Raw genomic sequence first — 12,412 nt, 5'->3', positions numbered from 1 at the left:
ACCCTTGAAATTTCCTAAGTGATGAGAACTTAAGTGTCTCTTTCATTATGTTTATGACCTGGAGCACACCTAAGGATGGCTGTTGATTGCCTGAATCATGCTATTACTTGGATACATGAGATAAATCTCAAGTTGGCTGTGGTAATTCTTTTTATATAGTTTGGTGTGGTTAAAGAGTTGGAATTTTCAGTACCACTCAGACCTCCTGGGAAGGGGGAGAGGAGCTAGAGGTTGAATCAGTTGACAATGGCTAATGATGTAATCTATCATGCCTATGTAATGAAGCCTTCATAAAATCTCAGATGGGGCTCAGAGAGCTTCTGGGTTATTGAATACATGGACATTTGGAGATAGTGGCACACCTGGAGAAGGCATGAAAGCTGCACACCCTTTCCCCATACCTTGCCCTGTGCATCTCTTCCATTTGGCTGTTCTTTAATTGTATCTTTTATAATAAAGTGGTGATCTGGTAAAATGTTCCTCTGAGTTCTGTGAGCCACCCTAGCAAATTAATTGAACCAAAGAAAAGAGTTGTGGGAACTCTGATTATAGGCAGTAACAACTTTCTACTAAAAACCTGAACTTTCTACTAGAGTCCAAGGAGGGGGTCATTGGAACCTCCAATCTATAGTCAGTAGGTAAGAAGCACAGCTTACAACCTGGGTTTGCAACTATTACAGTAGTAGGAGACAGTCTTGTGGGACAGAGCCCTCAACTTGTAGAATCTGATGCTATCTCCAGAATTGAGTTGAATTGTAGGACACTCAGTTGGTATGGTATGGGAGCATTGCTTGGACGTGTAAAGAAGACCCCCCCCACCACCACCACACACATCCCCACACTGGAAATTAGGCCCAGGGACCCAAAATACTTGCATACCTGGGATAAAACTCTAGTTGGCCATAGTTGGTATAAACTCTAGTTGGTATAATTCTTTTTATATATTCTTTGATTTGCTAATATTTTGTAAGTATTTTTGCATCTATGTTCATGAGAGAGATTGGGCTGCAGTTTTCTGTAATGTCTTTGTCTGGTGTTGGTATTAAGATAATGCTGACCTGACAGAATGAGGAGTTTTCTCTCTGTCTTCTGAAGGAAATTGTAGACAAGTAGTATAATTTTTTAAATGTCTTTAGAATTCATCGAAGCTATCTGGTCCTGGTACTGCTTTGGAAGGTAACTCATGGATTCAATTTCTTTGATACAGACCTCTTCAGATTGTTTCATTTTGGCTATTGTGTTGGAGCTTTGTGATCAAGGGGGAATATAGTAAAACATTAGATAAAAAGAGTTAATGGTACAAGTCACGTAGCACGTTGCTGACCATGGTAAGGACTTTGGGTTTTACTTTGAGAATTCTGGAGATCCATGGAGTGTTCTAATCAGAAAAGTGACACATGATCTGTTCAACTTGTAAAAGGATCAATTTGAGTTCTGTGTGGGGAACAGATGTCAGGGAGACCAGTTAGTACACTATTACAGTAACGTAGGTGAAAGATGGTGGCTTGGACTAAGGAGTAATTTTGACATTTTTAATAATCATAAATGAGCAATCAAATCATTGTTTAGATAATCATTTATTTTTTTCTTAATCTGTTAACGTGGGGAATGAAATTTTCTAACAATAAATAACTCCTGGATCCTTGGCATAAAACTAATTTGATAGTCTATTTTTAATATATTCATGAATTCAGTTTGCTAGTATTTAGAAATTTTGTTATTTGTTGTATTTGTTACAGAGTTTGGAAAAGTAATTATGTTCCTCATAACACTTTTCAGGTATAGTATCGAGTATATATGAAACTGGCTTCGTAAGAGAAGTTAGGAAGTGTTATTTTCCTAATTTCGGCAACATTGAGGTTAAAAAGGACCTTAGTCATTCCTGGAATATGTTTGTAAAACTATCTGGAGTCGGTATGTTTTTTATGGATAGATTTTTGACTCAAAATCAATTTCTTTAATGCTTATGTGTTTTCCTTTATCAACTTTGCTAGAGGCATGTCTTTTTTAAAAAAATTTCAGATAGGTGTCTTGGTTTTGTTGATAAATAAAAATTCTTTATTTACTGTTGCTGGAATGATTAGGTCATTAAATCTTTAATCTTCATTTTACGTATATGTATTAAAATATATAGACTTCTAAAATAGAGCTTCAGTTGCATGTTACAAAGTCTATATTCAGCTTTCATTTATTTAAAGATTGCTGAGCACTTATTATATGCATTCTTATGTACCACAATGAGAAAAATAATATGGTTTTTAATATGAATATGACATTCCTGGAAGTTAATTTTATTTAAAATTTTTTTTTCAGTAACACTTGACATACAGTATTATATTAGTTTTAGGTGTACAACATAGTGATTAGACCTTTATATAACTTAGGAAGTGATCACCCCAATAAATCTAATACCCACCTGACACTATACTAGAAATTTTTCAATTTGAGCATATGAGCATAAGGAATTTCTTTTGTGCTATCTTTATAGGTGACATGTAATCTTATTGTACTGTTGTCTGAAAATCTGTATAATGGTCTTTAGTATTTATTGATATTTGCTTTGTGGTTTATGGTATATCAGTTTTTATAAATATTCCATGTGTACTTTAAAAAGTTTTAACTAATAGTTGAGTGACAGTTTACATAAGTCTATTAAGTCTATTTGAGCAGCTTTTAAAATTGCATTCAATACTTTTATATACTTACTACTTTCTATCAGTTATCACCGTTATTGTGGACCTAAACCTCTCTTTAAAGTTGTCAATAGCTTTATGTATTTAGAAGCTGTCGTTTCAGAATTGTTATACTCCTGGTAAATTGCTCTATTTATCATTATTAAAGCTCTCATTTTATCCCAACATTCCCTTTATTTTTTACCTTAAAATTGATATATCTGATTAATAGTTTCACAACTTCTCTTTTGATTGGCATTTTACTGGCATTTTTTTCCTATCAATTTAAACTATTACATCATTATGTCTAACAAGTGTCTTCTTGTAGACACCATATAGTTTTTATACTGGCAAGTTTATGGTACTTAAATTTAACTACTGATATTTGGATTTCTATTCTTTTGTGTGATTTGTTTGTTCTTTGTCTTCAACAAGGTTCACTTTCTTTACTAAAAATAATTTCCTGTTTATTAACCTTTAACTTGATCCTTGCTATCTCTAAAACCATTATACAAATCCTTTCAAGTTTATACTGCTTTATCACCACAGCGAGGTTAAACAGAAGACCAGATGTAATGGTGCAGCTGTGTTGCTCGACACAAACGTTTCAACTTGCCTTCTGGCATTTCCAGGCTTTGTGAACCATCTTGAACTTATTTATTTTTTTTTACCTTTTAAAAGGAGGGATTTTTGAGGATAAAGTATTAGGAGGTATTTACAATCAACAGACATTCCTCTTTCACCTCTGGAAAGTTATCATCTCTTTCCTATTTAATTATTAGAGAGTGAAGTTTAAAAAAAATCCACAAAATCCTCTCCCATTCTCCCAAATTCAGGATAAGATGAATAGAAATGGACTGCCATTTGTTCAGCCTTCTAGAGTTTAACTGCATTTCACTGGAAAGTTTAAAGTACATGAGGATTTAAACATTTTTTTGGAGGGAGGATCCATCATTTTTCAAATTCTCACAAGTTGTTCAACTCCTAGAAGATAAGCACCAAAAGCTCTAACCTAGACCAGGGGAAACTCAATCGTTTTCTTATCCCAATATGCTAAGCTATTTGACATATTTTTGTCAAAGGAGCTGTTATGAGACTTTGGGGCAGGGAGCTCCCTTTTGCCTACTGAAAATATCTAGTCTTCAAATTCATTTATCCCTAGGTGTCTTCCAACATCAAGCTGTTATTCTCTGATTACGTTTCCAAAATTAGCAAACTACTGCAGTTGACCCTTGAACAACACGTTTTTTGGTTTTGTTTTTTTTTTTCAATAAATGTATAGAGTTGGCCCTCCACATCTCCAGGTTTTGCATCCTCAGATTCAAATAAATGTCTATCAAAACAGTATTTTTGATCTGTAGTTGAGAATCCTCTGATGCAGAGAGCTGAATGTATGCACTGTTGTACCCTGTTTTAAATAACGGACTTGAGCATCTTTGGATTTTGGTATCTGCAAGGTGTCATGGAACCAATCACCCATGGATACTAAGGGACCACTCTAGTTAAGCTGATGCAGATTTTTAAATGTGCGGGGTTGGCGGGGGGCAGTGCTCCAAACTCTCATGTTGTTCAAAAGTCAACTGTATTTTAGTTTTCAAATCAGCAGCATCAGAGGGTTTGAAAAAATTGCCAATTTACTCAATTAAAACCATCATTGGTCTATGGCCATGCCACCCTGAATACGCCCGATCTTGTCTGATCTCGGAAGCTAAGGGTCTGGCCTGGCTAGTACTTGGATGGGAGACCACCTAGGAAGACCAGGAGCTGTGAAAAAAAAAAAAAAAAAAGATTAAAAGAAAAACAAAAAACCACCATTGCCAAGCAAATTTCTGTAAATGACTCTGTTGACCTGTCCAGAAACCACCATCAAGTCAGTGAAGTTCAATATGTGAAAATTAAACCTCCAATGTGCAAAAATCATAGTTAAAGGAGTAAGTAGATACATATTTATTATAATTAAATGACTTCTTGACAAGGTGCACTGCCATCCAAAATGAACTGCGTTTATTATCAATTGCCATTTGTTTGTTCACCAGTATGAAGATGCCAATTTACATACATAGAAAATGTTTTATATACTTTGATACTGACATATGTAAGCATTTTTATGGATATGTTTGTGAACCAAATTTATATGCCAAATATATATAGAGATATATATACATATATACATACATGTATATATATACACACATATATATTCCTAGAATGTTACCATCCTAACATCACAAATCATTCTCATGTCCGCTCATTGAGGCTAGGGTCTATCCCATGCAAAACTCAGATAATTATTTTTATAGACATATCACACTTATGATTTTCTGCATTGCACTAGTCACGTTCTGTATTGAAAACAAACTGGGAAATTAAGAAATGTATTATTCTTTAAAAAAAATTACTAGCTAGTAGGAACTAAACTGCCATAAGTTATTTTATACTAATGACCAGAGTCAGTTACAATGTTCATAAATTATTTTAATAATGGTTGGAGAAAAGAAAAAAATGACTTGGATGCCATATTGTTAGTACTAAACAATTTGGTACCTTCATTAAAATATTGCTTCTATAAACTGTAGTATCAAACAATAAAGGCTTGATCCTACCAAATTACAAGGTAACTACTTTTAATGTGAGTCTCCTTCTAAGATACTAAGCCACACAAGTTTATTTCAGGGTAAAAAACACAACACTTTAAAGCTTCCATTACCTAGATTTCCACCTCTAATTACATTTTAACATCTACATTCTTGGTGGGTCCATAGGATTTCAAAAACATTTTATTTTAGTTCAAAGTCTTGGAAGCAAAAGCATTTAGGGAAATTCTAAAAAAAAAAAAAAAAAAAGAAAGATACAGAACCCATGTATGTAATCAGAAAGCAGCAAAGAACTGAAGGTGTCTAATCTTTAACAACCATTTTGAATTTCTGACTCTTGTTATTTTGTCACATTGATAGTTGGATTAAAAATTAGGGACAATGGCTACTTAAAACTCAGTACTCACAAAATCGACCTCTTTTGGTCCAGAACTGCTTAGAAGTATTCTAAGGTCATATATGAAAAATCTACTTGATCAAGCAACTATTAAATGTTAGAGATATTACATATGGACATTTAGAACATGGCTTTTCAACTATTAATTTTAAAAAATTCTTAACAGTAAGATTTGTTAAGATAAAGGAGACAAAGGTAATAAAATTAGCTATCAAAGTGATACACTAGCATGAAATAAAAGATAAAGAATAATCCAAAATAAATAGGAAAATATATTTCAGAAAAATGTAATTATTTAAGAATCTAGAAATGAATAGGAGGATAAATTAAAGATAACAGGAAACACTAAAGACCATTTCCACTTATAGTTAATACAGTATAATACAATTAAACTATCTGAGACATGTTGAATTTCACTTATCTCTTTATAGGATGGGTCATTTTCAGGTATCAGTATATTTTCCTACTAATCATACTGTGACTCAGAACATGACAGTAAGTTAGAAATTCCAAAACAAAGATCATACTATTAATTTCTGTTGTTGAGGATTTTGACCTATTTGACAGACTGAATCAAATGTTCATGATTAAAGTATTAGTTTTTTTCTTTGACTTGAAAGCTCCAAGTCATTTAATAATATATTTTAACAGATGTGCTTTTTCTTTTAATACTTACTCTAACAATATGCTAGAGGTATCCTTTAGGGAGCTAGAAGATGAAAGAGCCATTACCACCTACAGATACTGCCCACTGCCACAGATATTTAGGTTTTCTCTTCAAAGCAGTTTCAGTTTGTTAACATTCTCAAAAATTCCAGGTGCCCTTTCATTGTATGAAACAATTGCCCATGAATTTAGTTAAAACAAACAAACAAACAAACAAACAAAAAACTTAGACATCTGGCCATATTGTAAAAAAGCTGTTTTCTTAGGAAACATATGAATACATGGAAGAATATTAATTTTAGTGCATTTTAAATTAGAGATGTGAAAGTAAATTAGTTCAAGTTTCTTTTTTGTTTGTTCTGGTTAAAAGTCTTGGTCTTTGAGATGCATTAAATTTTTGTTACTTTTTATTAAAAAGATTATGTGCTTCCTGGGAATTATTTTATTTAAAATGATATTTTGGATTAAATTTGACATTGACCAACAACAAAAAATTTTTAAAAGGTAATTTTAAACCTGTTTTTCTCTTTTGATAAAAAATTCTGTATTTCTGAAATTGAGTGCTTTAAAGATTTAGTTTGCTGAATCACTGATGGCTATAAAATATTATAGTAAGGATAATAAAATATTAGAAGCCAACTTTATAAGCATCCCTACTTATGTCATTTTAAAAGTCATCAGTGGCTAATCAGTGCCATCAGATTTTTAAATATTAATAGATCAATAAATTAGACATGCCTCATTAAGTTTTACAGAATCAAACATCACAAAATTAAATTCCACTTCAAACTGAAAATTTCCAAAGTTTAACCACAAAATAACATTTACTTTAGAACTGAAGTTTTTTGTTGTAAAATCTAAAAGGTGAAAGAGATGAAGATCTATTTTTCTAGGCTTTTAAGAATCACTTCTAAATCTGATATGTAAAATTAATGCTAACGTTTTAATTGGTGTGGAATCCCAAAGACCAACTATTAAAACAGAAAATTTTAAAGAGAATGTTTATAGGCTATTACAATTGACATTTATGACAATAGGATATTTATATCTATTTGGAGTCAAACGGAAGTCAGCTAAGTTGATCACTATATTCAAATGTCTGTTTGAATAGTTTTTCAAAATAGTTAAAGATGTGCTAATTTGGACAAAATTGTTTAACATTACTGTTTTATTATATTGTATATTGATAACTGAGCCCCAAAACTCACTTTAAATAAAGACTTCTATCTAGAAAATAATCATAAACATAATAATTGACCCCGAAAATGTCTAAGAAATCTTTATTCCTTCTTAATAAAGGTCTAATGACTTTTTTAAAGCAGATTATCTGTTATTGCAATAGCCTCATTCTTTGATGTGCTGCCTTCTAGTTGTTTTAAAACTTAAGAATTCTGTATGCCACTAAAGAATTAAAACATTACCAATTTTATTTTGTTATATTATTTAGCATTTTTTGTTTTTATAATCACAGTATAATTGACTATCAGGAGTTGGTTTCCCAGACCAAGTAATTTATACTTTTCCATAGAGAAAGTGTACCAGTATTTATTAATTATCCTATATATTTTCTACATACTTAGTTTTTATTTGCTTACTATAGGAAAACATTCTATTTTGCTGTTTTAAAAATAACTTCTAAAATATTGATTTCTTTTGAAAATATCTTTCTCTAGCACTGCATATTTCAGTGCAGATTAAAATGAACTAAACCATACTGTCTACCCAAAACTGTATTAAGGAGAACACTGTCTTTTATTAATGTATTCAATAAATAACGACATTATAAGGTTAAAGGGCTTTTGAAAGTATCATTTGAATAAATATGTAGAAAAAGTATATGTGTAATCTTTGCATGTATTTAACTTAAGTGTTATAGAAGTGAATTGGAATGTTATATTTTGGACCAAAACACAGAACTACATAAACCAATTTAAGAGAAGGAATGGAAAATGTCAGAAAATTCAGATAACGAAAGGGTTGTTCCCACATTTATTCCCAAAAGTTTCTGAAGTATAGCTCCTAACAAAGTAGGTGGAGGTGTTCTTGTTTATTCAAGAAAAAGCTATAAACTCCCTATTTGTACTGCTGTGTATTCCCTTTCATAGCTTTGATGTTTTCCTGAAATGAACCTATATATTCAACATACAAAGAAAAGTAACTGATATATGCTTTAAAAAAGTGTACTTTATCAATTATTATGAACGGGTATAATTATTTCCTTTTAACAGTATTAAAACAAGGACAGTTTAACGATTAGAAGACATTAAAAATATATTGGGGCTATATGATTTTTTTAATGCAAACAAGATAATCTCTCTCAAAAAGGATGGATAAAAATGCCCTCTAAATGCACTCTTCTATACTCTCCTTTCAGTGCAGACTACATTGTAGAAACGAAATCTCTCTTAGAGAACTAGTTGTGAGAAATAATGACTATCCCTAAAGATATTAAACTCTCAATTTTTACTACTTAAGAAAAGTCAGTATTAATTCTCAATATAAAGATTTAGCTTTGGGAAAAAGTGAGCCTCTCAAAATTTCAAAACTAGGTCAATCTAGTTGATTGGCATTAAAACATAAGAGCCCATGAACTGTCTATGCTTCTTAGAGGTTTAAAAATCATTTCAGTCTGCTCCCATAGTGAAAGCCTGTAGACAAAACTGAACAAGTGAACAAGTCTGGTGATGAAGTACAGATTAAGTTCTTAAAATATCTTAATTTCACAGTCCCTTGTCCCATATAATTTTTCTAGGAAGCACCAAAACTGGAGCCAAGGTCTGAACAGGTCAATGTAACAGCAGGAACTATAATTTAATCACATCATACCATATTACACTATGTAACATTCTATATTTTGCCTGTTGATATGTAACATAGTTAAGTTTATTACAAGCATTATTTCCTAAGACTTATGGTATAAGTGCTTCTTTTCAAGTATTACTGCTTATTTAATAGTGTTTATATCTGAACATTAAGTACTTCAGCAATAAATGTATATAATGCAACACATTATGCCATTTTTCCCTACACTGTGCTAAGATATTAACAGAATCAATTAAGAAAACTAAAACAGCTACTAAAACTGAAACAAAGCTATCAACATCACAGATGCATGTCTGAGTAGGTCAACAGCATTTTTCACTTAACATGAAGGTATTTTCATCAAAAACACTTTGCTTTCGTAAGGCTGCCATTACTTTTGTAGCAGCAGGTCTTCAGGAGAAGTAGATCAGAAGTTCCAAGTGAAAATGACACTGAATTACTGTGAGAAAACATAAATCCACATTACTAATAAAAAGAAAATTGCTGGTGTCACCTTAACATAAAATTGTGTGTTTTCCCTTTCAAAGTGTGATTTGTTTCATTTATGTGATAACAACAAATCTTTGGAGTCCTCATGGCATACCAACGAGATAGACTAATTTGTGGAGGAACTTCTTATTTGCTTTAATATTTAAATTAGAACAATACAATCACTAGAAAAAGGTCAGTGCCTCAGTGGCTTTAAACCACATCAATATCAATATTTGTTTTTCAAAATGATGCAGTTAAATCTATGCTTCTGCAACAATAGTGCAATACAGTATCCTTTCCCAAATAAAGAGCTGAAGTTTATCAACTTAGAAGCTTTAAATAAGGTAAGTTGTTGCCAACTATGTATCAATCTTGCACGTTTGATATAAAATATATTAGGAAAGCTTAAACTGGCTTGTAAATCTATATTCAGCTAGCGCTTCACATAAGCAGCAATGGAAATGAACAGAGGTGTACTCAATATAAAACACTTTTCAAAACTACTCCAAAAAACAAATGACAAAAAGTGGTTAAGAACAACTGAACATCTGTTGTGTGTGCCAGATGTAAAAGAAGAATGGACCCCGTGGTTACTTGCACTGTTTGAATTTCGTGAAGATAAAATTATGACTTAGTCCACTTCCATCTCCCCAGAAGATTTAGTATGCAGTGAGTTGTCTTTTGTTGGATCTGGTTTAGTTTCAGTCCCACTCTGTCCATCCATTGGTCCATTGTGTTCACTATTAGCTTTTGCTGGGTCTTCTGCAACCTCTACTTTAGGTTTTGGTTTGTAAATGATGGGGTTACAGAAATTATCCAGTTCCTAAAGACATGAAGAAAATTGCTTGTATTAAAAACAGTACAGTTAAATTCTACCTTAACTTTATAAATTTCCATGTAATTCCACATTCCTGGATTTATGCTGGCTCAGTTAGATAACCAACTGTTTCTTCAATACCTCAATGATTTACCTTTTAGGCTAGTGCATGTAAGTGGTGACAGGAAACTATTCAATCTTTAACAATACTTTTTGTATCTAATCTTCCTAAAAATTGGTTCTTCACAATTCAAAATATAGTTTACTTAGGCAGGAATAATTTTTAATTTTAAAATATATTTTAAAAGTTCATTTTTTACTCATAGTTGACATACAATATTATATTAGTTTCAGGTGTACATCATATTGATCTGACATTTATATACCTTATGATGTGATCACCACAATAAGTCTGTTAACCATCTGTCACCGTACAAAGTTATCATGATATCATTGAGTATCTTCTCTATGCTGTACATTACATCCCCATGACTTATTTTATAACTGGAAGTTTGGACCTCTTATATCCCCCTTCACCTTTTGCACCCATCCCTGTACCCCCCTCCCCTCTGGAAGCCATCAGTTTGTTTTCTGCATCTATGAGTTTGTTTCTGTTCTTATTTGTTCATTTGTTTCATATTCCACCCTATTGAAATCATATGGTATTTGTCTTTCTCTGCCTTATTTCACTTAGCATAATACCTTCTAAGTCCATCAGTGTCACAAATAGCAATTTGCATTCTTTTTTTATGGCTGAGGAGTATTCCACAGTGTATATATACCACATCTTATTTATCCATTCATCTATCAATGGACTCTTAGGCTGCTTAGGTATCTTGGCTATTGTAAATAATGCTTCAATGAACACAGGGATGCATATATTTTTTTGAATTAGTGTTGGGGATAATTTTTAATTCATTCCTTTAAATTATGCCTAATGCTGTTAGGAGCATTATATCAACATCTATTTAGTTAACTGATATTTCTCAACATTTACATGAAAACAATTTTAGTAAGTGAAATTATATATACATACTAACTTTACTTTTTGAAATCAGCTAATTATTACAGTTTTGTAAAACTTTCTCAAAAGGAAAATACTTTTAGTGCTCTATTGAAGAAATACCTGTTTTCTATTTTAAAAAGGCTAAATACCTAAATACCGAAAAACATACTGAACTAGATTTAAAAAAAATCACCTGAAATTCCATCTCCTACAGGTATTAACATTTTGGTAAAGATCCTTCTACATGTATGTCCAGGCATATCTATATAGGTATATAAATCAATGTGCATGGGTAATTTATAGTGAGAGAGCTTTAGATTCTGTGATGTTTCTTTTTTTCACTCAATACATTGTATACATCTTTAAATAGATATATCGACATCTAAAATATATTTAATGGCTACAGTGTATTCTATTGATGTATCAATTTATTCATTTAGCTGCTTACTTATAGGTATTTAGGTTGTTTCTGATTTTTTGCAGTTAAAAACAATTATTTAATCTACATATACCCGTACAAGGATCAATTTAGAATGCATTCCTAGAAATATGATTTCTGAATTGAAGAGTCTAATCATTTTAAGTTTCTATACATATTCTGATACAATGTCCCAGAAAAGTTGTAATAAATTTCTTCCCATCCTTGACAACTATGGCAAAGATTATAAATGCAAACAAATATACAACCAAATCGGATGAGTGAAAGAAGAGATTTGCATTTTGTAGATTAGTGATGAGGATGAACACCTTTTCATATTTTTATTGAACATGTATTTCTTTTGTCAACTACTTTCCAAAATTTTTACTCATTTTTCTACTTAGATGCTGATCTTTATTAAAAAGTTTGTCCCCATGTTTTTCATGTTTTCTATGAGTTTGATATTTTCATTAGTAATGTTTTTTAGACTGGAAAGTTTAGCTCAGAAATAAGATTTTACCATGTAATTACATCAAAGACAGGCCTAT

General features: G+C 31.6%; 1 protein-coding gene across 1 annotated transcript in view; it reads right to left on the bottom strand.

The window, feature by feature from the left end:
- Positions 1-4,654: 4,654 nt before the first annotated feature.
- The window catches only part of HSPA4L (heat shock protein family A (Hsp70) member 4 like), a 46,284-nt gene continuing 38,526 nt past the window's right edge, over positions 4,655-12,412 (bottom strand). Inside the window, exon 19 of the mRNA XM_039879575.1 lies at positions 4,655-10,446. Within this exon, the coding sequence (XP_039735509.1) occupies positions 10,255-10,446 (192 nt within the window). The 3' untranslated portion in view covers positions 4,655-10,254. The remainder of the gene's footprint in view (positions 10,447-12,412) is intronic.

This window comes from Pteropus medius, unplaced genomic scaffold (assembly GCF_902729225.1).
Source record: "Pteropus medius unplaced genomic scaffold, Ma_sr-lr_union100, whole genome shotgun sequence".
Classification (NCBI taxonomy): Eukaryota; Metazoa; Chordata; class Mammalia; order Chiroptera; family Pteropodidae; genus Pteropus; species Pteropus medius.
The sequence above is the reverse complement of the archived record's forward strand: the minus strand, read 5'-3'. Positions and strand labels throughout refer to the sequence as shown.